The sequence below is a fragment of the Syngnathoides biaculeatus genome, chromosome 18, assembly GCF_019802595.1.
Source record: "Syngnathoides biaculeatus isolate LvHL_M chromosome 18, ASM1980259v1, whole genome shotgun sequence".
NCBI classification, from domain to species: domain Eukaryota; kingdom Metazoa; phylum Chordata; class Actinopteri; order Syngnathiformes; family Syngnathidae; genus Syngnathoides; species Syngnathoides biaculeatus.
The window spans coordinates 10992672-11020548 of NC_084657.1; the positions used below are offsets into that span (position 1 = coordinate 10992672).

General features: G+C 44.2%; 2 protein-coding genes and 1 long non-coding RNA gene across 6 annotated transcripts in view; 1 reads left to right on the top strand and 2 right to left on the bottom strand.

Moving 5' to 3' along the window:
* LOC133492272 (rho guanine nucleotide exchange factor 12-like) lies at nt 1-22123 on the bottom strand. The gene is given in 36 exon segments (XM_061804364.1): nt 1-528; nt 597-663; nt 1349-1515; nt 1685-1840; nt 1955-2083; nt 2086-2214; nt 2446-2516; nt 2650-2730; nt 2792-2879; nt 3090-3260; nt 3406-3481; nt 3559-3636; nt 4515-4615; nt 5273-5387; nt 5476-5601; nt 5757-5842; nt 6488-6634; nt 7585-7751; nt 8059-8212; nt 8300-8515; nt 9037-9142; nt 9229-9343; nt 9408-9440; nt 10058-10195; nt 10292-10397; nt 10540-10582; nt 11411-11509; nt 11597-11707; nt 11781-11879; nt 13940-14044; nt 14289-14488; nt 14561-14618; nt 14724-14773; nt 14911-15009; nt 15782-15870; nt 21542-22123. Coding segments are annotated over 36 exon segments (3822 nt in total). The 5' UTR covers nt 21574-22123; the 3' UTR covers nt 1-514.
* emsy (EMSY transcriptional repressor, BRCA2 interacting) overlaps nt 19633-27877 on the top strand; it is an 18304-nt gene continuing 10059 nt past the window's right edge. For 2 of the 3 annotated variants that reach the window (XM_061804360.1, XM_061804362.1), the window contains exons 1-5: nt 22475-22708; nt 23120-23228; nt 24353-24452; nt 26509-26583; nt 26654-26829. In XM_061804360.1, the coding sequence (XP_061660344.1) occupies nt 23123-23228; nt 24353-24452; nt 26509-26583; nt 26654-26829 (457 nt within the window). In that variant the 5' untranslated portion in view covers nt 22475-22708; nt 23120-23122. Of the gene's footprint in view, nt 20252-22474; nt 22709-23119; nt 23229-24352; nt 24453-26508; nt 26584-26653; nt 26830-27877 lie in introns of those variants that run through there. The other variant, XM_061804361.1, reaches the window with a different exon arrangement.
* Nucleotides 23039-27876, bottom strand: LOC133492273 (uncharacterized). Of its 2 annotated transcripts, none has more exons than XR_009792599.1 (4): nt 27174-27876; nt 26919-27087; nt 26637-26808; nt 23039-23188 (listed from the first exon to the last, which is right to left on the bottom strand). It is a non-coding gene; the product is annotated as an uncharacterized LOC133492273 (long non-coding RNA). The 2 variants fall into 2 exon arrangements; XR_009792600.1 differs by lacking the exon at nt 23039-23188 and adding an exon at nt 23809-24402.

Consider the following 27877-nt stretch of genomic DNA (forward strand, 5'->3'; position numbering starts at 1 on the left):
AAAAATATCCTTGTCTTTTTATTTAACAGGAGATGATTTACATTGCACAGAGAAAAATAAATATGACATGATAAACAACTAAAAGATGATTAATACTGCGTGTCTTATTAGCGTCTTTTTGCGTTACAATATGAATACCTGATAGAAAAAATTCTCATCTTAAGTTAATTTACAAGATTTAACCACAATTTTGTTCAAAGGTTTACATGTTTTTTTTTTTTTTCGTCACATGCAGTCTTACAGCTTGTTAGTTTTATTTTTAATAGCAATAATGTACCCAAAGCTAGAGAAAAATTTAGCATGGAGTTGCATCCGCGAGGTTTTGTACTTGGCAAGTGTCCAGTGTAAGAAAAATAAAAAATAATAAAAGAACTGCAGTGGTATTGTCCACAGTGAATATTATCACGTGACTTCAGTGTTTGGTAGCTTGACAGCAGTGAGAGAGGGAAAATAAAAAATAAAAAAATATTGCATTCAGGACCCAAAAAGTGGCAGAAAAACAGCAAGGTTGTCCTTAATGAAGCCCGTCTGAAAAGCATTCACAAAGCGTTAAAGATGAAAAACGTGACGTTTAAAGGGTGTCAAGTGAAACGCACCGTTGTCCGAGTCCGTCGGCGTGTCAGTCGGTGTCCCTTTCACCTCTTTGTACTTCAGCTCCACTTCCTGGAAGGACAGCTTAAATTAGATTTAGAAGCGTCCGTTAACATCCAAAAGAAAAAGTTTCTCGTGTTATGAACGCGACTTCACATCCGATCCACAAACTAAGGGCGCATCTTATTTCTAGATTTCAAAATTCCTTAGTTCGGAGTGTACCCCGCCCCGCCTCCTGCCCGGCGACAGCCGGGGATAGGCTGCGGCCCTCCGCGCCCTTCGTGAGGATAAGCGGCTCAGAAAATGGACGGACGGATGACGAAAACAGAAGATTAGCTTTAACTCGAAGTTCTGCTCTGTTCACGATCCATCTGGTCGACCGCCCATTTTCAAACGTCGGCATCGGGGAGCTAACGGACTTCGTCCCTGGATGTAAGATGGCTCCTCGACGCTCCTTCTTCGCCCCTCGGTTGGCGTTGACGACACTTGAGGTGCTCCTTAATGTAGCACCGAGACAACAACTTCCTCAGTGTTTTGCGGCGACTTTTTAAGAGACTTGAGATATTTTATTTTGCCTACATTCCATAAAATCACTAATTTGTCATGCTCTGTTCAAATCACAAATTTGACTTTCTTCGTCCCAAAACACATTTGATGGTTTCTTGAAGTCCCAAACATTTGAAAGTACCTTCATGTGGACACCAACAATTTGGCAGCGGTGTTCCAAATCCAAATCCAAGGGTGCCTAATCACGTACCTTGAGGTACTGCAGGTCAGCCTGGAGGAGGCGCAGGTGCGTCATGAGGCGTCTGCTGAGGTTGGGTCTGCCGCCGTTCTCTGACGACAGGAGCTTGCTCATGTCCATCCCGTCAGCGCTGTCCTCCGCCTCGCCCTCCTCGCAACCCCCGCCCGGATTGAGAGCCCCTGCGGTACAAGATGCGGTTTCAAACCAAAAACTACTAAAGCTACTGCACCGTCATTCAAATTTGGAGTACTCACAAATTGTACTTTGGGTTTAAATAAACACATTTGTAGTTTTTCGAATGCCACTTTCAAAAAAAAAAATTCAACACGACCTACTCGAAAGCCTTACCGTTACGTTCGGATTGGCTGTCGTACTTTGGGAAGCTTTGGCACGAGCCGCCGTCGACGCGAGCGTCGGGCCGACACGGGGGCGGCGTCTTTTTCGTCACCTCCTTGTCCGAGTCGTCCATCATGTGGTTGAAAAGCAGCTGCTTCAGCATCACCACTGGCACAACACATATAACACTCAAAAACACATTTGGAGCATTCTTCAAAGGAAAGGAAAGTTGAAAGTTGGTCGTAAGCGACGGCCCTGAAGCTGCAAACGTTCTCAACTTACACGTCCTGAGAGCTTCTTCAGCCTTGGACAACGAGGACGATGCGTCTGCCTCTGCCTCCTCGTCCTCATCCTCTTCCAGCTGAGCATCCAGGAAGGCCTCCAGCTCTTCCTCATCCACCTCTCCCTCCTCCCGTCTTTCCGCTCCAGATTCCGCGGCCTCCTCCGGCTCCCGCTCCGCCTCCTCTTCGGCCTCCTCCTCGTCCTCCGACTTGCTGCGTTAAACGGGTTTGTCGCGGGCTTGGCCAGAATGTCCGACGATTCTGAAAAGACGGGTTTGCGTTTTTGTTTTCACGCCGTGGAACTAGTAGCCATTCGGGTGTGTAAAAGGTCAAGTGTCATCCCTATAAACATTCTAAAATAGATAGTGTAATGAAAAATACACGTGACATTATTCACTTCAATGTCTCTACGAAAAAATAAATATGAGCGGAGAGATTAAAAATAATAATGTATCGTATGAAAGTCGTGGAATGTAAAATGAAGTCCGCTACCTGAAATGTCGCCGTCTTTGCTGGGCTTGTCCATCTCACAATTTATGATTTCAATGGCATCCTGGTCACCTCTGGGCGGGAGGGGGGTGGGGTGTAATTTGTCATTTGAACACAAAAAACTAAACATACAGACTTATTGTAAATGCGCACACACGTAAAAAAAAAAAAAGACAACAAAGAGACTAAAAGTATTGTCCCGCTCACTGGCTTGGCGTCGTCGGCAGGTCGCTGCTCTGAGAATTGGCCTTGATGGCGTCGGCGCATTGCGTGATCAGACACTGCCACCTGCGGGGGTAAGAAAGCGGGATGAGGCCGTCGTTACGGCAACGCGGCGGCCGGAACTCACGTCCTCTGGTCGGACACGCTCTGAGCCGTCAGCTCGTAGATCTGCGCCCCGTTTTCTGACATGGACAGCACGAAGAAGGACTTTTTGTCTGAAGACACGGAAAGAGGACACCGAGAGGATCGTACGGCACCGATAGCGCGCATCCAGCATGTACACGCTCATGTTACATAAATGACGATTTGCTAGTTGGGTTATTCCAGAATATTCTCATCTGAGGCTCAGGATCAGTGAACATATTTGTGCCAAAATAAGAAAAATGTCCTTCATAGGTAGGTCAATAAATATGTGGGTCGATTACTGGTGGCGACGGGTCGGACGAGCACGGTGCTGAGTCTGATGACGGGGCTGAAGCTGAGCTTGGAGTCGGCGGCGCTGGTCGCCACATTCTTGCTGTGGAACTTGAGCAGCAGACGCTCGTCCTGCTTCTGCAGCAGCACCAGAATGTCCTCCAGCAGGAGCGTGTACAGATCTGCGCACGCCCCCCCCAAAAAATGAACCCTCAAAGTGAAGGCATCCGGAAAATAGAACACGTCGCTTCACTTTGAAAGGTTTTTACGTTCACGAGCGCTTGACTTCTCGAGACTTAATTCGATCCAGTGTAAATCTCCCCGTACCGATTCTCTTGTCTTTGTTGACTTTCCATGAAAGCGGTCCCTCGTGGACCATCTTCCTCTTGGTCAGGTCCAGATTCTAGAGGATGAGCAGCAGTTCGTCAGTCGTAGAAATGGAAACGTTGTCGGTGTTTCATTTCCGAGCGCTTTTCCTACCCGCAGCTCCAAGATCAGCGGGTTCTCGTTGGGTTTTAGTGACGAGATGTCCAACCTTTTCTGATAGTCCACCAGCCTCTGTTGTAGTGGTTGGAGAGAGTGCATGTTTACACATAACTTAATAATATCCATCCATCCATCCATTTTCTTCGCCGCTGATCCTCACGAGGGTCATGGGAGTGCTGGAGCCTATCCCAGCTGTCAACGGGCAGGAGGCGGCGTACACCCTGAACTGGTTCCCGGCCAATTACAGGGAACATGGAGACAAACAGCCACACTCACAATCACACCTATGGGCAATTTAGAGTGTCCAATGAATGTTGCATGTTTTTCGGGATGTGGGAGGAAATCGGAGTGCCCACCCGGAGAAAAGCCTCACAGGCACGGGGAGAACATGCAACCTCCACACAGGCGGGGCCGGGATCGAACCCGGGACCTCCGAACTGTGAGGCCAACGCTTTCCAGTTGTTCCACCGCCCTAACATATACCGTAATTTCCGGCCTATAAGCCGCGACTTTGTTCACACGCTTTCAACCCTGCGGTTTATCCGGTGATGTGGGTAATTTGTGCATTTTTTTTCTAATGGCCACAAGGGGGCACTTGAGCGGAAAAGGTAAGAGTAAAACCGGTGGAATATATGTGCCGAAGAGGTGACTTTAACCGGTCCAGCCCTGTTAGCGCTGCGCTAGCGTGTTACTGCGGTGTGTCTCAGTTATTTTTAAAGGTATGTTTTTATTTTTTTTTTTTTTAACCGGCCCTGTTCGCATTAGCATTAAACTCTCTGTGTACCGTCTTTCTTTGTAAATATCTCATGTTTCAATGTGGGCACTTGCGGCTTCCTTTACAATGTACTGGGTGAGGCTTCTATCTGTAGGCCGGGAATTACGGTATAAAAATATTTTGCTGCCAACTTGAAAATATTTGGCAGTAAAAGGCAAATGTCTGCACACCCTACCTGCTTGTTCTCAGCCTCTTTGACTGCCTGGTTGACATGGTTGAGGATTTGCCTGCAGCATTCTCCCGCTTTTTTCACCTTCTCTGCCTCCTCCTCATCCTCTGAAGACATTTCCCAAAGTTGCGCAAGGAAAAAAAGACGACATTTGATCCTCCAAAAGTTGGAAAAGGTGTGTGTCAAAAGAACAGGAGCAAAATTAACCCAAAATGTGTCGAGGCTAAAATCCTCCAAAAGTGGCAACTGTTAAAAGTTAGCATGAATGATAACATAAGCCAAGGGTCTCAAACAGGTGGCCCGCGGGCCATTTGCGACAATATTTTGTGGCCCCCACCTTGAAATGGCAGTGCGGCCCTCGAGTTGTATATGGATGGCACTTTTACAGTGTTGTGTGCAAAGCTCATGAACCAACCAATCACGGCGGGGTTGATGGCTATCGTGCGCTATCGACGGGCTTGATGCTAGCAGAGAAACAATTTTCAATGAGGAAGTTACAGCGGCGTTGCCATGGAGTTTTTTTTTTCTTTTTTTGTAGTTGTAAACCCTAGGGTTTTTCTTCATCTTATTTCGAGTTTAAAAAAAAAGTATATATGTTTGAGAAGATGGAATTGTTTTCAACTCTACATAAGTCCATGTGGGCCCGGGCTCAGCCAGACTCCGTCTCCAGCGGCCCCAAGGTAAATTGAGTTTGAGACCCCTTATGCCATAAGCTGTCCCAAATTGAGCGTCTGTCTGTAGCCCCTTCAAGTTGTACAGACTACCTGTGTACTTGGCAATCTTCTCCAAGAGGAGCGGGTACTTGGTGGCTCGCTGCATTTCCACGGGAATGATGTCCTTCAGCTGCAGACGACGACACAGGCGGTTGCTCTCGGCCGCCTGGACGGAAACGAAAAGCCGACGCGGCGGCCGTGCGTGACGCAGTTGAAAATTCGCGCTGTCGTGTGCGCGTCCATCTGTCTCTGACCTGCATGAACAAAGTGAATCTCTGGTCCTTCTTCTTCTTGCTCTTGATGAGCTCCAGCGCAGACGGTTGGTTGCTGCAAAAAGTTGCCACCGCACGTCTTATCTTCTCCTCTTCCTCGCCGCTGAACTGCAATTTACACAAATGTAACAGTTTCTGTCACGATTACGGCGTATATTAGAATGATCCGGATGTATCTTAGTGTTATTTTTCATTTCATATTTGTTTGATTTGTGTCTTATCTTTGGAAGGCTGTACATGAGCTCCCCTTTTGCTCTCATTACCCAGGCCAAGAGATCCTCTCCGATGTGACCAATGACGGACGTCTCGCTCCTCTTCCTGATCGCCGCCATTTGCTCCGTGAAGGAAACTGAGGAAAAAACAGCAGAGGTCAGCCAGGTTTCGCTTTTTAACATGCACCACGTGTACCCTGTGCGTTATGAAGTTTATTATACATCATAAAACTTAAACTGTGTAAAAGCCGCAAGTGCCCACATTGAAACACGAGGTATTTACAAACAAAGACGGTACACACAGACTTTAACGCTAGTGCAAGCACTTTAAGGCTAATGCTAGTGGTACTGAGCTAACGCTAGCGCCACGCTAACAGAACCGGTTAAAAAAAAAAACATACTGGTAAAAATCACTGAGACACGGCAGTCACGCGTTAGCGCAGCGCTAACAGGCTGAACCGATAAAAGTCACTTCGTTGGCACATGCATTCCACTGGTCTCACCCTTACCTTTTCTGCTCGAGTGCCCCCTTGTGGCCGATAGAAAAAAAATGCCCAAATTAGCCTCATCACCGCATAAAACCGTGTGGAAAATAGTCGAGGCTTATCGGCCGGAAATTACGGTATGTTGATTGTGTTCGTTTAGCATTCTCACAAAAAAAAAAATAATAACTCAATACAGTTATGAAGAATAAGCATTTAAACAAACTATTCGACGTGCACATTTCAACTGCAACAAAAGGCCGAGGTTTGCCCTCCCAAGTCTCGGGTGTGTCGAGTCACCGTGCAGCTGAATGATGTCGTCGAGGTTGGCGAAGATGCTCTTTACGTCGTCCGGGGGTAGGATGGCGTCCCTGCTCAGCCGCTGATAGAACACGCCGTCCAAAACCTTCAGCATGCGCAAGTGGGCCCGCTCCGTGTAGAACAACTCTTCAGAAGGAAAATTAGAAAACTGAAAACTCACTCCAGGGGCATATCATATTGTTCTGTCATAATCTGGAGTGTTCCCTCACTTTCTGCGGTCCCGCTGTTACACAGAATTTTTCTTTTTTTTTTTGTGTACATCATTTTTACAGTGTAGCAGGCTTTTCTTTTTACAGCGTTATGCACATTTGTGTTCTGTATCCTGATTCGCTAAGAGAAAAAGCCTTCTGCGTCCCGATTGGCCAAGGCACAGGTGTCAAAGTCAAGGCCCAGGGGCCAGATACGGCCCACCGCATGATTTTATGTGGCCCGCAAAGTCAAATCATGGTGAAATCTGATGAAAATCTGTACTAAAATTTCAAATTGTCATATCATAAATGAAAATGTTAAGATATTGCAAGCATGTTGGTGTTACCAACATGAACGACGGTTGAAAACCCCATTAGCCTTGACTTCTGATTTACAAACGAGTTAATAAATTTCACACGTAAATATGATGAGGCGATTTTTATGGTTTCAGTCATAACGGCCCACTTAGGGGAAACCGTAACTACAATGTGGCCCGCGACAAAAAATGATTTTGACAACCAAGGGCTAAGGGAAAATCGACCATTGTCAACAGTCTTCTCCACGCCAAGTATCTTGTACAGTACAAAATGCGTTAAGCTTGCCCAATTTACATCATTTGCCCGATTACAAGACGATACGAGTATTGAGAAAGAGGAGGAGGATGCACAAACAGCTTGACAACTGTGGGAATTGAACTTCAGCCAACTGCACAAGAATGGGAAACGTTGTTTCGTTTATTACCGTCCTAAAACATACTCCAAGCTGGCATGTAACGAAAAAAATAAACATTGAACAAAAACGCAAAAAAAATGAAGATTTTTTTTTTTTCCCCGGAAGGTAACCATCACGTTAAACGATTGCACGAGAGCTAACCGCAGACGCCTCACCGTTGATGACTTCCTGCCGCTTGATCTCCTGCGGCGTGAGCACGGCCAGCAGGTCGTGGCTCACCAGGCGCTGCCAGTTGAGCGGGTCGTCCTCGCCCGCCGCCTCGCACGTCTGCTCGTCCTCGCTCGGGACGTCCGCCGCGCTCGCCGCGCACTGCACTTCCATCCTATTAAAAAAATCAGTTTGGGCCGGTAAAAAAAGGAATTCAATTATTTTATGTATCAGCACCAAACAGTCTGCTAGCTGCATGCTAACATACAATGCGGAAATACCATACATGGCTGAATGGGGATTAGAATACTTTTTTTTTTTTTGCGTTGTTAGTATTAACTAAATTTAAGTGAGTTAAGTTCGCTCCCGTTATACAGCACTTGTATCATTTTGGGTTTTTTTGCTCACAACTCAAAGCAAAAACAATGTACAAAAGTACAAAAAAAAGTACAGTCACTGGTATCTGAAGTCACCATTTCTACCTGTAGGCGTCATGGTCTCCCTCCTCCTGTAAGTGCTCCAGGTTGGAAGGGCTGAAGTCAAACTGCATTGTGGCGGGGCTGCAGACGCCATCTTGGTTGTCGCCGCACGCCAAAACCTCGCCCAATCGGGGTTGGGTGCAGAACGGGGACACATCTGGAGGGGAGTCGGAAAACGGGGGGGGGGGGGGGGGGGTTTAGTCATCATCGGCGAGGATCCAGAACGCCTCCGGGTGTTTCTTACTGGTGTCCGAGTCTTGCCCGCTGGTGTCCGAGGTCAACGTGGTGGGCGAGCTGTGAGTGGACGAGGCGCTCAAAACGTCGGAACCCTCGCCGGGTTGATTGGCGCGGATCCTTCCGGAGTTTGAGGGGGACGAGTCGGGCGGATCGGGAATGCCGAAAGCTGCTTGTGAGAGGAGCTTTGGGGAACGCTGCCTGTTCACCTCCATGGCTTTGCCCACTGCCAACACAAAACACACTTTAATATGAAATCCATCCATCCATTTTCCCAGTCGCTTATCCTCACGAGGGTCACGGCACACGTTAATATTTCCTTTTTAAATAGTTGTATAATTTGTAACAATTTTCACCCCAAAATTGCAAACATGGAATTGTTGTGTAATGTTGATTAATACACTTTACGTTTGCAAACGTTCTTGTTTTTGAACAAGTCGGTTTTCGAATGAAAGTTTTTGGGGTTTTTTTTTTTTTTTGCTTTTCGAATGAAAATCGGTACACGAACACCCCCGACAAAACCTGGAAATAACCTTTTGCGCCTAGCGAGACAAGCTGACCCACGAGTTTGAAAAACAATAAAAATAACTTCGTTTGTATTGTGAATTTCCGACAGCCCAGTTTATTTTACATAAAATATCATTTGACAACATACGCGCACGTTCAGACAAATAAGTGAAGATGTAAACACCCCCCCCCCCCCCCCCCCATGAAAGGATCCACTGACGGCGGATTTTCGCTCCTCACCTGAAGTGGAGTCGACTCTGCTCAGACGACGTTGCGGCACGAGTATGTTGGGAAAACGAGGCTTTTTCACCTTCTCTTCACCTTCCTTGTCGGCCTTGATGCTCTTCTAATCGTAGAAGGGGGGAAAAAAAAACAACACATTTTGGGTGACTCCGTCGGTCGTATGAGGGTCACGGAGGTTCGTGCGCACACCTTAATCTTGGGCAGGAAGTTGATGCGCGCTCGTTTCTGTTCCAGGCCGCGAGGCTCCTTGACTTTCACACCCAGATGTTTCATGTAGGTGAGGATGACGTACTGCATCGTTTGGCTGCGACAAACGCACAAAACATTCAGAAAGGGACACTCTTCACAAAGAAGTGCGGAAAACGTACCATTTTTCCTCCTCGGTGGGCTGAGATGTTAACCTGCAAGAGGCAACTCGGCGTGAGCATCATGATGATCACAATATGACAACTTTAAAAAAAAAAAAATTAAAATCCGAATAGGATTCAGCATTAACAATTTTTAAATATTTGCCCATTTCTTATTTTAAATACTTATATTATTAGTATTTTACTCTCGATAGATTCAAATTTGATCATTGTGCAGTAGGTTTACTTTTATTTTAAAGTGTTTGTAAAAATAAAATAAATGAATTCTAAATGACTTTCAAAAATAGCAAAATGTGACACCATTTCCAAAATATTTTATGAATGTTTTTAAAAAGTTATATGAATGTAATTAGAACATTGTACATGATTGTAAAACATTTGAATTAATTTATTTTTAAATACTTGCATAAATTACAAAAATAAAACCCTGATTAAAATATTTTTAAAAAACCTCTGTGAAATGAATGCGACAGTATTTTTATTATTATAAAATGAACCTTTTTTAAAAAAAATACAATTACGATTGCTCCACAAGCCTTGGCATGTTTGAGCAAAAGTTTAAAAAAGGTTAACCAGAAAGTGCAAGACTATATTTTTCCCTACAAGACTGAAAATAGTAATTGTGGCGTTTGCGTGCGTGCGCGTCTCACAGGATGTCCTCAATCTTGGAGAGAATGTGCTCGGCACACGAGCATTCCCTCTCCCAGCACAGCGGCTCTTTCCCGACGTCCGCGTCCAGCCTGGAGAGCTCGTCCTCGGCCAGCGTAAGCCCCATGCTGCGCTTCTGCCTGCGGCCCCAAGCGATGTGTTCATCACATCACATCACATCACGTCACGTCACATCGGGCGGCGGCGTCTTCTTTCTACGCGGCGTTGACACCGACCTGAAGTCGTCCAGGTTCTTGTGCAAGTCCGGCATCAGCGAGTCCTGTAAGGTTTGCGTGCACTGTCTGCACACCTCTTCTGGAATTAAGTCCAATCTGCGCTTCTCTGTTCATAACACGCACACACACGGACACTTTTATTCACTACTAATGCATTACACACACTGGACAGTTCATTCGACACACTTGCAGAACAGTGCCGGCAGGTCAGTTGCATTTTTAATAAATAAATTAATTATTTTTTTTACCAAGCTCTGCTGCGACTGTGTCTGGCATTGGGACTTTAAGATTCTAGAAAGAAAGCACATACAGAGGGATAATTTAAATTTTAATCATAATAAATAAAAACTAAATATATATATATATATATATATATATATATATATATATATATATATATATATATATATATATATATATGGAGAGAGAGAGATTTATCTGTCCCTAGATTTTTTTCAAGTATTTTTTTTCCATTCTTTTTATTGGGGTAAAGAGGAATTATATACATATATATAATACATCATAAACAAAGAGAGATAAAAGTGCAATTACAAAAAAGTATTTGAATAAAACTAACAATAAAATTACAAGATGATAAAATAAGCCCCAAAATAAAATTACAAAAAAATTTAAAATGCTTAACATTTTACAGAATGCAAACCAAGCACATTTTGATAAATGCAATTTATCATTTTTAAATTAAGAATATAAAATCAAATTCATTGATAAATAATAAATTACAAATAAAATAAAATGGGATATTCATCCATCCATCCATTTTCTGTGCTGCTTATCCTCGCGAGGGTCGCGGGGTACACCCTGAACTGGTCGCCAGCCAATCGCAGGGCACATGGAGACAAACAGTCGCACTCATAATCACACCTAGGGACAATTTAGAGTGTCCAATTAATGTTGCGTGTTTTTGGGATGTGGGAGAAAACCCACGTAGCCACGGGGAGAACATGCAAGCTCTACACAGGCGGATCCGGGATTGAACACGGGACCTCAGAACTGTGATGCCAGCGCTTTACCAGCTGCTCCACCGTGCCAAAATGGGATATTACCACAAAAAAAAGAAATTAAACACGTACACCTAAGGTAAAGCTAAAATGCACTTACTGCTGTGCGATCAAGAAAGAGGGAGTGAAATTCCATGAAGAATCGTCGGCTTTCTTTGGCGCTGGTTTGCTTGTGGATGTCGGCGTACAGGAAACACAGCTAAGAATATATAAGCAACTATTAAGAAAAATGAGCGTGGCATCCACAGGGCCTTCCCTCAAAAGTGTCCCGTCAACGCGTCACTACCAAGGGAGCGGGGTCAAACTGCGAGACGACGTGATGGAGGAACACGGCGAGGTGCGCAGGCCGACACTTGAGCGCGTCGATGCTCTGGAAGCAACTGCACTGCCCGCTGATCTGAAACAAATATCCACACGTGTATTTTGTGTACCGTAAAAGCAGAATAAAAGCAAAACACTTTTCTGAGTACCTGCTCCTGTTGCGAGTCAAAGTAGTCGTCTTCTGCCCCGATGATCTGTCGGTTGAGGAGATACGGTGGGCTACCCACAATGCACGGGGGGCTGGCGTCCTGAGTTATGCGCGGTCAAAGTGAAATCACGAAATGCAGAAAGAAATTTTCTAAATAATAATCAGATAGTAGTGTCATTTTTGAATAATTTGCGATTATGTTTAAGTGAAGTGACAGCTTTTAAAGCCATCCATTTTCTTAGCCGCTCATCTTCGAAGGTGCAAACTCCACACAGGCAGGGGGGCTGGGATTGAACCCGGGACTTCAGAACTGTGAGGCCAACGTTTTCCAGCTCACCCACCGTGCCGGCTTTTAAATATGTAACATTTAAAAAATACTAAAAACAAAAAGTGGTTAAAAAAAAACAGAAGTAATGTTCAGAAAAATAAAATTTTTGGGCAATAAATAGTAAAAATTAACCATGTAAAGAAACAACCATGCTTTATGAAGCGTAATTAATGTATGTACTGTAATATTTGTGCACCTTTAAGGGGCGGGGCCTAGTCAATGACATTTGGGGCAGGTGTAGGTCGGGTTAGCCGGTTAATCCATGCGTGAGTGGACGACTGTCAGTCGAGGGTTCCATGATTTTGTAACTTCGATACATGTGCACCCGCACGTGTTAAGCGCATCGGGGGCATCGTTGGGTGGCAAACGGGCGTCGGTGGCATGCTGGGGCGCGGTCTTTCTCACCCCCCCCCGAGTGAGGCGGCGGCCGCTCAGCTAATCCAAACACAGACGGGACACGGCGCAACAATTAACCTAAATTGATTGTTTAGTCTAGGAGGGGAAATCCGGGGATTTTTCAAAGCGGGGGCGTTCGGCGGCTATTTAAAGACGGTAGCGATGAGAACATTGTTACTAAAGAGCAGCGGGTGCAGACACTTCCTGTTTTGATCTGATGAGATATTAGTTACTCTTTGTCCTTAGTCGCGGGACAACTCTATATTACTAGTGTGGAAACAAACTCGGCACTCGTTGACAACTCTGCTCAAGGTACTACTCTTAAAATGACAAAATTATACTAGTGAATAGGGCGGCATGGTGATCAGCTGGTAAAGTGTTGGCCTCACAGTTCTGGAGACCCGGGTTCGATCCCGGCACCGCCTGTGTGGAGTTTGCATGTTCTCCCCGTGCCTGAGTGAGTTTTCTCCGGGCACTCCGGTTTCCTCCCACATGCCAAAAACATGCAACATTAATTGGACACTCTAAATTGCCCCGAGGTGTGATTGGGAGTGTGAATGATTGTTCATCTGTATGTGCCCTGCGATTGGCTGGCAACCAGTTCAGGGTTTTCCCCACCTCCTGCCCGTTGACAGCTGGGCTAGGCTCCAGCACTCCCCGCGACCATTGTGAGGATAAGCGGCAAAGAAAATAGATGGATAGTTAATATCTCATGCTTCACGAGTACTCCTAGCACCACGTAGATATCAATCTGTGCATTATGCAGAAATGTCACATGGGTGGAAGGTAGTATTGGACAATATATGGCAACTACCTACTAGGCGGGACTGGAACTACCGTAATTCCCTGCCTACAGAGCGCACCTGGTGCTAGCGCCGTGCTCGCATTAAACTCATTCTGTGTACCGAGGCTTATAACCAGGTTCGCTAACGCTAGCACCGCGCTAACACTGGCGCCGCATCACCGCATAAACCGCAGGGTTAAAATCGTGTGGAAAAAAGTCACGGCCTGTAGGCCGGAAATTACGGTAGTTCTTCTTTCCATGCGAGTAACGCAAAAGTGGCATGAGTTGTGGAATTTTTTTTTTTTTTTTTTAGTTATAAGAATATCCATCCATCCATTTTCTGGGACACTTATCCTCATGAGGGTCGTGGGAGTGCTGGAGCCAATCCCAGCTTTCATTGGGCAGGAGGCGGGATACACTCTGAATTGGTTCCCAGCCAATCACAGGGCACAGAGACAGAAAAATCACACCTATGGACAATTTAGAATCTCCAATCAATGGTAATAAGAATAATATTAAATAATCGTGAGTATAAAGAGCATTTCGATCGATGGGCCTTAAGCTTTGAAACTGGAAAAAAACGTGCAAATGGCTTCCCATAGCAGGCCGTTTAAAAAAAAAATCAAAAATAAATCCACGCAAATGAGCCTACCGATGTACCGTTGCCACCCATCCTGTCGCCAAAGGCGCCCCCTTGTGAGCACACGGTTCCATCCCGCTCCTCAGCTTCCATGTTCCTGCCGTCCGTTGATCCATCCTGGATGCAAAAAGAAAATAAATACAAAATAAGAGAAAATACAGCCAAGTTTAATTTGTTTAGTGACCACATCTTTAGCTCAGAACAAGTAGTTTTGTTAGCCCGTCTATGGCGTTTCTCTGTGAGCGTTAACACACCTTTCTAAAAAGTTTGCCATTATGACGTTTGCTGCTGCCAAATAGTGATAACTCCAAATTGTGCTGGTGAGAAAGCAATAAAATAAATCAATAAAGTAATAAAGTACCCTGTCAAGGAGGGAGGAGTGGGGGAGCACCACCGGGCTGCAGGAGGCGCAGCCTCGTCGGTCCTCGCCCGGCGAGTTCCGCACCGACTGCCGGCCATCGCCGTCTTCCTCATCCACCGTGTCGTCCTCGTGCTCCTCCAAGTGGATCTGTGGGAGACCGGGAGGCCTCCCCAACACTGTGAGCGCCACGTAGGACCCGGCTAAGTGCGGCAAATACACATATTATTTCATACTTTCATACTTACCGCCTCGACATCAACGCGTGTACTTACATTTGATCAGCTTCACGACTTCCGTGTGGTTTGAATGTGTGACTAAGGTCCCGTTAACCTAAAACACAAGAAATACAAACAGCGGACCCCAACGGAATATGAGTGAATAAATGGTGGATGGCAATCAAATATGTTCAATTTTATTGTACTGTAAATAATTCACCTTAATGATTCTATCTCCAGTCTGGACGCCTGCCCGCATTGCAGCGCCATCTATGAAGCGTTACACGCACACACACACACACACACACACACACACACACATACACACAACGGTGTTTTTCTGCATAAGCGTGTAGATCAATGTGTATGTGTTTGTGTGTGCGCGATAGTGAGAGAGCTCTCCTCACCTTCCTTGACCAGCTGCACAAACACCGGGTTGTCTCCGCTCACCGTCAACCCAAAACCATTTTCATCTCTCTGGATTATCACACACCGCTGGACAAGGCCTGTCATTAACACACGCACGCACATCAGACACTCTGCGCGGTACTCATCCCGATCATAATCGTGATAATGAGGCGAGCTGCAAGCGGAGCACGTGGAAATGATCCCGAGCGCCACTAAACGTTAGGGGCTTCGAAAGCATGCTCATATTTCACAAGCTTTTGCCGCATTGGTGGGAAACATTGTTCACACAGGAAGTGAAGGATCAAGGGGTCCAGAAGAGAAATGGCTTTTCAAAGGCAGTTTGTCCCCAACAATCGACTATATGCAACACAGTTTAAAATTAACAGTCAAACTTCAAAATGCACAATTTGGAATTTGGGGGGAAAAACAAAAATATGGCGTTGCACAAGGTTCTCTACTCAGCCCCGTGGCATTGTGAATGTTACTTTAACGGACATAAGAATGGACAAATGCACAGTCAGGAGTTTGACTTCATCTGTTTCGAATCAGTCACATGATGTTTATCAACTCTTCCACTCCTCTCTCAACACCGCTCGCAATATGAAAAAAAAAATTAGACAGGATAAGTGCCCCCCCCACACTCTTCAATGTCGCTAAAGCCCTCTGACTCACACTTGGCCCCCGTCGCGCCGTTTTCCGACTTCAAACAAATGAACCGAGCAGCTCGTGATTTGGCCTCGAGATTGCGGGGCGAGAGCAAGATGAATCGCCGCAAAAAAAAAAAAAATCAACAAAAGTACAACGTGGCTTACCTCACTCTGAGCCACAAAACCTTTAAGCAAAAAGAATGACTCAACGGGAATTTCTCACCAGTGGGGTCGAACTCGTGTTTGAGCAAGACGCATTTGTCGTTCTTCAGCTTCCTCTCTGGAGGATCCTTGTTGAGAATGCTTGGTGTCCTGAGGAACAAAACAGTTCCCATTATAAGTAAAATAACACGACGGGCAGGGGTTGCAAATTTGCAACAGGTTTAATCGAAAATTTGAAGTCCAGAGTATCATTTTATGAAAGTATCAGATTTTTCTCTCTGCAAAATTTTATTTGGTCCAGAGAGGGTTACAAGTAAAATAACACTAGTGCCTTTTTTGTCGTTACTTTTCATTTGTTTGTGACATGGCCCACCTGTCAAATTTTAAACATCAATATGGCCCCCGAACCAAAAAGTTTGCCCATCCCCTGTGTATCCGATTACATTGAGTATTCAAAGAATAAATGGCGCTGAATCTCGGTCCACTGGTTCAGATTTGGTTTTTGTCTCTGAATTTATACTGCATTAGTCGAGTAAATAACAATGAAATCCCAAAGTATCAATGGTTTTAAAATAGCAACAGATTAAAGGAAAAAATATACGGATAATTGTTTCCAAATACATTCGCTGTTTGAAGAAAATAACAACTATGTGGTGCTCAATTATGGAGGAAAAAAAAAATTTAATGCGACAGCCGGCATAGCAATATGGGAGTCGCGCTCTCTTGACCGCTTTGGAATGCATTGCTGTTGGAGAGGGCCAAAGGTGGGCTATACATATATCCATCCATCCATTTTCTTAGCCGCTTATCCTCACAAGGGTCGCAGGGAGTGCTGGAGCCCATCCCAGCTGTCAACAGGCAGGAGGCGGGGTACACCCTGAACTGGTTGGCAGCCAATCGCAGGGCACATCAAAACAAACAGCCGCACTCTCAACGGGCAATTTACAGGGTCCAATTAATTTTGTGTGTTTTTGGGGGTGTGGGAGGAAACCAGGAAAGAAGGAGTCAACTCTTAAATCCAGGGTCCACTGCATAAACGGTTCCCTAATGACCCCTTGCAACCTCTGCCAAAATCATCTACAGCTAATCGAATTATGCATGCTCTAAAATTCAAGTAATAAAAAAATAAATAGAAAAATGACAGGCTTAAAAGACTTAAAAGTTTGTACATGAACAGCAAAGTTTGACCGCTTCTACGTATTAAGCCGGGACGGGGGGGCTTTGTTTAGACTGCCGTGACAATGGGGAGGCCCTGGGCTTTTCAACAATGGCCACCACGTCACGGGAGGGGGGGCTTGGAGGGGCACATTCCCGGAAAGCGAGAGACAGGAGGAAGCTTTTTTGGCTCCGCTCGAGACTCCCGAATGTGGGAGGAGGCTGGGAAAGGCGCGGAGGAGTTGCACAAGCGTCTTTGAGGGAAGCGAGATGCACTTTATCTGAGGGGAGATTCTTTTAGCGGGACACTAATTAGCGCTTTTGCGTTTTTTAGCCGGAAAAATTGTTGAGATTAAAGATGACCGTCATTACTTTGCAACAAGTAACAGAAAAAAAACTCAGAAAGTAATATCAAGAACAGAGCAATTCCTTATTACTTTGTATTAATAACCACAAGTGTCAGCAAGCCTACAAAAACAAAATAATAAATATACAGCTCATGTGAAGCAAGGCCTCGACGCTGTGTCAAGAATGGAGATGATCGTTGTTACTTTTTCATAAACTAAGTCACAATAACCTTGCCTTGAATGTGAAACTTCAAGCAAATGATGCGTTGAATTATTCTGATATGAGTGCAAAATTGCAAAGCCAATGCTGATTGTTACTATATTAAACCAAGAGTGGACAACCACGGAATTGCCATTATAGTTATTAAAATATACAATTTTGACATTCCTACTGCACCGGCCCAAAAAAACAAATCTTGGTTAAAAGGAAGCGTGCGAGCCTTCGCCATGTTGAGCCGATGCGATGCCCGATGTCAGCCAGGAAGGACATTGTTTGAACGTGACGTCACCCCTTCCCGTCCGGGAGAGGAGGCGGGCTTTTGTCCGGGAGCAAAAGTGCTGGGCAAAGACCAAATGCGCAGGATTGAAGAAGGGGGAGAACCTGCATTATCGAACTGGACCGTGCGTGAGCCATATCTAGTTGTAGAAATGCGACAATCAATGAATCTGGCTTTTTCTGTCTCCACATTTGCAACTATCCCCATCCATCCGTTATCCTCACAAGGGTCACGGGAAAGCCGGAGCCTATCCCAGCTAGCTTCGGGCGAAAGGCAGACTACACCCTCAACTGGCCGCTCGTCAGCCGCACGGGGCAGATATCGACACCATCACTGAGCGGGAATCGATCCCACGCTACCCGCACAGGAGGCAGGCGTTGTGTACCACAACACCATCAGTGACGGAGAAATGATCTCATGATTAATTAAAACATAACCCAGATTACAGGCCAATCGCTTTTCCCCATCAGGAACAAAAACATAGATAACGGGTCAGCTAGTTAACAGCTAACCGACTCTGCATTCTCATTCGCTGACACCGCTGTCATTCACCAGGGCAGGCCCCGCCTCTTAAAGCCATGCACACTCAAAGTCACAGATACTACAGTAGAACGTGACAATGGCGAGCTGTTTTTTTAAAAATGTGTTTTGTTTTGCACATTTGTCACAATTTTCATCAAATAAATGTAATTAGTCAAAGATAAGTAAACACAAAATTGAGTTTTTAAATGAAGTTTTTAGGAAGAAAACAAATCCAAAGCTAATGTGATACACTTTTCCCGCACCATCACAATCAATACTCGGCTCATTTGCTGACTGTCATTGGAACTAATGGAGAAGATTCAAATTTGTCTTTAGATATCAACATAATGTGTAAATCATGTCTGCTTTGTTTCTAGATGTTTTTCCTCTTCATTTAAGTCATTATTATTTTCTTTCAACCATACTTTGGCTTGACACACAGTAAGTGCATCGTGGTATTTGCAGCAATATTGCATAATATTGTCGGAATAGCCGCTATCCTTGAGATTAGAGCGAGAACACTGGACTGAGCTCATGTTTATTTTTCTTCTTTTTCTTGCAGACTATTTTTAGAACAGCTGCCTTGCTTTCCAAATCTCGTCAATTACGTAGCGGCTTGCAGTGTTGTTGCACTGACAGGAGCCTCGGCGGGTCTGCAGTGTGTGTGTGTGTGTGTGTGTGTGTGTGTGTGTGTGTGTGGAGGGCTGGGGGGGGCACTCAAGTGTTTTTGTCAAGTTTGTTCTGGGTCAGTAAAAATATCACAGATGCAGAGTTGGCAAAAGTGCACACCCTCTGTACCCAAGTAGAAGCACAGATATTTGTTTAAAAAACAAACAAAACAAAACAAAAAAAAAGTACAAATCCAACTCGTCGAGTAAAAGTGAAAAATAAGTATTGACTGAATTGTACCGAAGAACAAAAGTAAATATAATGTTGAACTGTCTCATGTCTGCAATATTAATTTTGTCAACTTGGCACAACAATTTAAAAACAAAACAAAAAAAAACCTATTAGCTAATGCACAGATGTCAAACCCAAGGCCCGGGGGGCCAGATCCGGCCTGCCGTATGAATTTATGTGGCCCGCGAAGGCAAGTCATATATATCAACAAATCTCTACCAAAATTTCAAATTCTCACATCATAAATGACAAAGGTGATCTATTGCAATCATTTTCGTGTTACCAAACATGAACACTAGTTGGAAAAACCCATTACGCTTGATTTTTTTTTTTATTCCAAAACTACTTCATCAATTTCACGTTGTGAAAGATTTTCATGGTTTCACAGTCATGACGTCCCCTCTGAGGGAAACCGTAACTACAATGCGGCCCACGACAAAAACGAGTTTGACACCCCTGCGCTAATGGCAAGTAAAAAAGACAAAGCGCAGATGTCTGTTTTAAAATGCAGGCAGTAAAAGTAAAAAAAAATGTTGTCAACAAATACTGAAGTACAGCACAGAAATATGAAAATTCAACTTAAATACAGTCAAGCATTTATACTTGGTTACTTCCCACCACTGCACAGATGTTAGCAACGAGCCGCTGTCCCGGGGCAGATTCTTTCCTCTGAGAAACACTTGGAAAGAAATGAAAAGGGAAGAAAGAAAAAGAAAGAAAGACGTTGGCAGCACCGTTGCCAGGCAACTCAACCTTTTCCTGCTCTTCCTGCTTGAGATAATAGAACACAAATGAGGCCAAACTTCAGCAAGATGTGGAAAAGAAAAAAAAAAATCTACCACATGGAATGCACACAAGGTTGCGGGTAAGAAATGTATTTTTTCCATGTAGACACTTTTCATTTGTTATACAATTTTACCAACAAATGAAAGCACATTTTGTGCTGTTTTTTTTCTGGACTGCTGCCAACACAGATGGGCCCGCCACAGAACAGGAAATGGAACTTAAAACGTGCGCCAAAAACGACTGAGTCACGTCACAACTGGCTGCCCAGTAAAATTTCGCTAAAGCGGTGATATTTAAAGAGTATTACTAATCGTACTATTAACAGTTGTGTATTTTCATACTTTTAAAACAAAGTGTTACTAAAGTTTTGCTTTAATTGTGAATGAAGTTAGTGAAATTAGCTAATGACAGTCGCTAATACGCTCGCTAACCCAACGCTAAAGATAAACTCGAGTGCTTCCATAAGTATACAATGCTAACAAATATGCTAATAATGCTCACGGTTGCCATTGAAGCTAAAAGTAGCCACTGGTGGCTAAGAGTCACCAATAAACATCTAAGTCGCTGTAATATTGATAAAAAAAGATGAACTCACAGCTAACTCGTGCTAACTCATAGCTCACCCACTTCTAAACTTTCAATTTAAGAATGCTGTTAAGTTTTTATGTTGTTACAAAGGCGCGAGGACACAATTGACGGTTAACTTGCGATGGCCAGCTTTTCATGATGTTTGGAACATATTAATTCACTAGATCAGCTCCAGAGAGTTGTTTTGTTATCATGACCTTGTACGACATGAAGCTATTCACTGTTATGAATGTGAGACTGCGGGAAAAAGGTAAAAAAAAATCAAATGAGCGATTGTTTTGATGCTCCATCGCCGTCATGCGTGAGTTTTAGTTCGTTTTTTTTTTTTTTTTTGGGGGGGGGGGTGGTGGTGGTGGGGAGAAACCCTGAAAACTGAGCTTTAAATTGACAGCTTTGACTCTTTGACATCGGTCGTATTTGGATTACTTTCGTGACAGTACAGAGGTGTATGAAGTTCTCAAATGGAACATATTAGACAAGGAGGCATTGTTGAAAGAATCTGTCGAGATTTCCGGCTTCTGCAGGCTGTTTTGCACATGTGATAATGTCCACTTCATACGTCTGGGTGGCAAAACAGAAGCTTTATCTATGTAAAGTCTCACAAAACACGTGGGGACATGTTTTAGGGTCCCACGAACCAACGTTGAAAGTTTATATCTGATGCAAACACACCGCTGCTCATATCCAAAAGAGCATCTAGTGTAAAAGCTATGAAATTGTAATATTTGTAATATTCCAACATTGTACAACTGATGAGTTGATCCTGCCTATGGTTGAGTGAACATCATGCTATATTTTAGTGTTTTAATATATTCAGAACTGTCTTGGAAAAGGGGAATTTAAAGTTTCCCCATCGATCTCGACAAAATGACTCCAACTTTACAGTGTTTTTACTCTTCCTCGGGTCGATAACTACCTTCTCGTTCCATCGGCGTGTACATACATGTGCACAAAACATAAGACATAATCTGATAAATGAACTTTCAAAGTCAGATCGCATGCAAAGACGGCATGTCGGGAGCTTACCTATCAGTGAGCGTTGTCTGTGTCCCACTCATTGGGCTTCCCTTACTATTATTCAACTTTTTTTTTAGCCAAATAACATGATTCTAAATCCTTTTTAGTGTAATTAAAAATAGTCCGTGCTGGATTGCTTTAAAGCATCGACTCAGAGTCTGTTATATTCTCCTTGGGAGTGTTTCCAGAAGGGGGGGTTAAAAAAAAATCACATCTGCCGCTGCTCAGCAAGCTTTTTTTGCATTAAGTATGTTCCATTTTTTCCAAACTCTTTGTGTCCCGTGAAAAAAAAACGCTCCAGCGGAGTGTACTTTCCTTAGGACTCCGAGACGAGTGATATCTTTTTTTTCAATTTTCCGTGGGAAAAGTGTTCAGTCATGACACCGTTGTGTCATGGAAGAGGGGAGAGGGGGGGCTGTGTCAAACTTCAGCCGGATAAAAATCCCGAATCCAAAGTTATCCCTGGTGTCCCTTCGCGTCCGCTGTTATTGGCGTCGTCCCTCTCTCGTTCGGTCGAAGGCGATTGTGTGTGTTGTTTTTTTTTCCCCAGACTTCACATGGATGTAAAATTGAAGGAAATTCTTTCGCTTGTGCCCTCTTTTCCCCTCGCCTCGGTCAGACCCAGTGTAGGGAACAATGTTGCATTCAAATGCTCATCGGAATCCTCTCGACTCACTGATTTAACTCACGATTTATGTTGGGAAATCTGTGTTGTTATTTTTTTAACTCCCTGTTGTTGAGGATTGAAGTGTTATGAAACGATCAACACACCGACTTGTGGTCGCAATAAATTACAATAAAGTCGTGTAGATGTGTTTTCAGCTCGACGTGTGTCTATTTGAACGGCGCACGCCATGATTGTTTGAATTGAAAAAAAATGCACTGTGTCGTCGATAGGTGGCAGCACTGAAATAAATCGTGGACGAAAACGTCCTTCCAAAAAATCACGAAGAAGCAAACTCCATCCATCGGGCTAATCTCAGCTAGCAGACAACGTAAACATTAGCTCAACCTTTGACTTTTTAGCTGCTTTATCGGGTGTTTTGTTTGTCTCGTTCATCAGGGGATCCTACCGCCATGCAGTGGATTAAATAAAAAATAACCGTCAACCATGGGTGTTTGGGTTTGTGCATTTTTAACGCTGCCGAGGCCTTGAGTTTGTCCTGCTAACGGAAGGTAAGACAGAACCTTAGCAGAGCTTATATCGTCAGTCATTTCAGGGGTTTTTCCACCCCTCCCAAATATCGCTTTCAGTATATGGGGCAATGCTGCAAAACTGTCACCTTTATCGATACGTTGTCGTTTTCGAACCTGAACGGGGGACGTTTGTGTTTCGAAAAAAGATCCGATAATGTGCACACCCGTTGTCCACAAGCTATTTCCCGTTATTTTCTTGGAGCAGAAGCCTTAACAAACGAGACAAGCGCAGCCGAATACTAGATATTTTCATCGTGTTACTTTTATTCTCAAGCTTCAATATTATGTATTACTTGTGGAAAAAAATACACTTTTTTTTTTTTTTTAGGGCGGTGCACTGCACAATGCATTTTGAGGACTGTAATGTTGCTATTATTCTTGTGATTTTAGCTCATGATTCAGCTGGAGAAACCGGTGCTGACTGGGACCATGCCGGTGGTCTGGCCCACCATCCTTGACCTGGGCAGAGATGAGTGCAAAAGGATACTCCGCAAACTGGGTGTGCTTTAAGTTGGTATCGCTTGTCAAAACAGCTGTGTGAAAATCAAACTAAGATTTTCAAAATACTCTTAAAAGTCATTCACTGCCATTGACTGCTTTCGAAGTCATATATCCATGTTAACTGGGAGGGCTGGCAATAAATTAATGAAAAATAAGACAAATAATACTACACAATGTGGTCCTGTGTTCCACAACAGTTGACTGATAAATGGTGTACAGTAAAACCTTAAAACGTAAGACGAACAGAGGAGTCAACATGAAATCCAAGTCACGGAAGATTAATTTCAAAGTAGTTTGTTCATAAAAAACTGATTTCAAATAACTCACTGATGAAAAGATTAAAGTGGAACGGTAGAAGACTGCTAATAGCGTCTGGCTCACAGGCCTGAGGATCGGGGTGCAAATCCAAGTCTCTCCTGTGTGGAGTTTGCATGTTCTCCCGTACCTGCGTGGGTTTTCTCCAGGCACTCCGCTTTCCTCCCACATTCCCAAAACCTGCAACATTAATTGGACACTCTAAATTGCCCCTAGGTGTCATTGTGACTGCGAATGTTTGTCTCCGTGTGCCCTGCGATTGGCTGGTAACCAGGGTGTGCCCTATCACCCGAGATAGCTAGGATAGGCTCCAGCACCCCGTGACCCTTGTGAGGATAAGCGGCTCAGTTAATGAGAAGCTGTTCGAAAAGTTAAAGTAGCAGTTTTTGTCATGTTGAAGTTTGTTCATTTAAAAAAAAAATGCCTGATACTGACTTACTCACTTTGACTGGAATTTAGGAGGATGCCAACCTAGCTTATTGCGCTACAGCTACATGTGTGATTTAAAACAAAAAAAAAGTTTTGTATGTGTGCTGTGGTTTATTTTACAATAGTATTTTGCACAAAAAAAAAGCTATTTAATATGAGCACTGCCTAAGAGTCCCATCAAAACTGTAAATGAGAACAAAACCAGGGTTCATCTATCCCTCCTGGCTGAAAGAAGGTCGAGGGTCAATTTATAGGATACTTTTAACTTTACGGAGTAAAGTGATGCTTTCGTCACATTGTTCCAGAAAGTTCAGGTCAAGGTGCTTTTGTGGTGTTGGAGCTCCCACAACATCAACATGCATGTTCTCTTGTCTCCAGAGCTGGAGGCGTACGCCAGCGTCATCAGCGCCTTACGGGCCCAAGGAGACCTGACCAAGGACAAGAAGGATCTCCTGGGAGAGCTCACCAAAATCCTCGGGTAATGCTAGCGTGCGCCCCCTTTTCTGTAAAGCCCGAACCCTTTTCTGTCCGACATTGACAAAATTCCCCCTTTTCCCATAATTTGAAATTTTCCATGAAGAAAACTTCTTCTTATTCATGATACATTGGAAATGATTTTTACATCCGATTCCGTTTTTGTTGGTAGTATTTAAATTTTTTGAGGACAACATTCCTGAATTATTGGCAAAATTCGACTTCAAACTATTTCTCATCAGTCATTAAGTGTTGTACACGCAGTAAGTCCGCTCGCCTGTTTTCCAGGTTTGGTCACGTGACGTTCCACATACATCGCTTTGTTCATCTTGTAGAGATCTGTTTCCCATTTTGTGATTACTGATTTGCTGTTATGTTAGCAAACCTGCGATGAGGATGTTAGGATTATGAAAATTCCCAGTAGGAGTAGGACATAAAATACCAAGCAAGATCAATCGCTATAAATCTGTGCAGTTGTCATTATATTTGTATTGTAATTCTGCAAATAAATAATTCTCCACACATATTCCATATATATTTTCAGACAATTTCTACAGAAATTGCATTCTACAATTTTCTTATGTCACTTTTAGACGGCTGAAATTTTTTGCTACTTTATTTTGATGTCATAATTTGGGCTCCGAGAAAGACATTTACCCTGCCTCGCAGTCGTGCACATACATCCATTCATTTTCTTTGCTGCTTATCCTCACAAGGGTCACGGGAAGTGCTGGAGCCTATCCCAGCTGTCAACGGGCAGTAGGCGGGGTACACCCAGAAGTGGTCGCCAGCCAATCGCAGGGCACATCGAGACAGACAGCCACACTCACAACCACACACCTAGGGGCAATTTAGTGTAGCCAATTAATGTTGCATGTTTGTGGGATGTGGGAGGAAACCGGAGTGCCTGGAGAAAACCCACGCAGGCACGGGGAGATCATGCAAACTCCACACAGGCGGGGCCGGGATCGAACCCAGGTCCTCAGAACTGTGAGGCCAACGCTAGTTTATTTTAAAGAATGGTTGTGGGTGTGGCTGTTGTCTGTCTCCATGTGCCCTGCGATTGGCTGGCAACCAGTTCAGGGTCTACCCTCCCTTCTGCCCGATGATAGCTGGGATAGGCTCCAGCACACTGGTGACCCTCGTGAGGATAAGCTGATCAGAAAATGGATGGATGGTGTTCATATAGTTTTTTGTGTCTTTTGATGTATCGGTGTAAATATAAGATGCCCAATAAAGTTATTTAAAAAAAAAAAAAAAGTTGCATTGAGAGAGACAAGGCGGATGCGTGACAAGATTTATTGCGTGGATCTGACTATAAGACAAATTTGCTCTTTCACAATTGCACTACGCCAGACTACTGCAGTCAAAAGCTGTATTCCAATACCGCCGCATCATCTTTTTTATGATCATTGGGCTTTATCTTGTCAAGCAAGGTACGACATGACTCCACTTGTTACCGTGGGGACGACAACACGTGAATCGCGTTGATTGCGTTTCAAGAAAATGAGAGAAACAAAACGTGCGTTGGTAGTCACAGAACTTCTTTGTGTAAGGCTTGCTTGTGGTTTAAAACAACGCGGCTTGCAAGCCATCGAAACGTTACGTAACCTAGCGAGCTAATTCACGGTCGTTTGTAACGATGTGGTCGTTCCGTTGAACGCGTGATACTGACCAGAGCAGCCAATTCCAACCTTTTTGGAGCCGAGGTAGATCCATTAAAATAGAAAAATCTCAGGGCACACCAGCATACCAAAATGTCAAAAAAAGTCTATTCCATCGTCCATTTTCCAAGCCGCTTACCCGGACAAGGGAGATTAATTATTGTATGTACTTACTGCCATTTAATAATAGACAATTAATTTGTTCTGTCACTTTGCCTCACTGGCATAAATAGATGAAAAAAAGCAAATATCTGTACATTAAATGAATATTTCATTTAAATAGACTTATCACTCCATCTTGCAATCGGATCGGTGATCTTTTTTTTAAACTCCCTAATGGGTGATCGGCCACAAAAATCCTGATCGCGTAAAGCCGACTTCGCTTCCTCTCCTCAGCATCTCAACTGAGCGCCACCGCGCCGAAGTCCGTCGCGCGGTCAATGACGAACGCCTCTGCACCATCGCCTACCAGTGAGTAGTTCACCGTTTGGCGAGCAGTTCGCTTGAAATCAAGTTCGCCTCACCTTTCGTGTCCCCGCAGCATGGCCGGTCAGAACAGCTCGTCCGAGTGGTCCATCGAAGGCCGCCGTCTGGTCCCGCTGATGCCGAGGCTGGTCCCGCAAACGGCGTTCACCGCTACGGCCAACGCGGTCGCCAGCGCCGCTGCCACTCACAATGCCACCTTGCTGTTGCCGGCTGAGACGGGGAACAAGGAAGGTGTGTGTGGGGAGAGAAGGTTGACGGGCGCGGCGAAGGAAGACGAGGGCGGTCGGCGTTCGAGAGGAGGATGCAGACGTTGGGCTTACGTGGAAATGGACGATGTGTTGTGGCGGCCTCCAATGGGACGAACGTGATTCACGCGCCATTTATATGGCGGCCTATGACTTTCGGCATTGAACTGCGTGAAATTTGCCACCTTCTTAGCCACCACACCTCAATGATCTCTATTTTTAGATCAGTCCGTTTCATCGGTAGCTGAAATGAACGAAAACCATCCGGCGTTAAATTTTCAAGAGAAAGAACCATAATAATGCTGTTGTGACACAAAGCTGACCACATACCCAAAGCTCCACTCGGCTATTCCTCCTTCAGTTTTCGCTTGCGTGTTCTCACTGAAGTCTCAACTAACACCAAAGAGAACAGAGGAGGACTTTATACTCTGTGACATCACTTTTCAAGGCTCTTTGATCCGGGTTTGCAGTCGTGACATGGGGTCGCAATAGTGTCACAACAAAGGGAAGTACAGTGGCATTTTTAAAAAGTTCTTTTGCTCAGAAATACAATCAAATTGCCATTATGATAAAATGTATGGTAGTGATGACAAGTAATTCAAATCTAGGCTCTGGCCTTCCCTTGTGGAGTTTGAATGTTCGGCGTAGGCCAAATTGCTATTTGTTGTGAACCTCACCGCCACCACTGCAGTGCTCAACGCACAAATTTTCTGCCACAACTGAAATACATAAAATTGACCACACGATGGCGCTAAACTAAATAAACCGATAAGTCAGATGACTCACATTGAAGTACTGAAGCTATGACGTAAGATCAGATTTCACTTCAAACTTCGTACTCTTGAAAATAAGTGCTTTACAGATTATTTGATTTTCAAGAAAAAAATGCACCCCAAATGCACATGCAGAGAAAAGTTTCCACAACAACCCAAGCTAAATTAATCTTCTGCCAGTTATTCAAAGCTTGTTTCTCCGTTGAGAAGCATCGCTACGACAGTAGTGGTGCTAGTTTATTTAGGCGTGACTTTGGCACC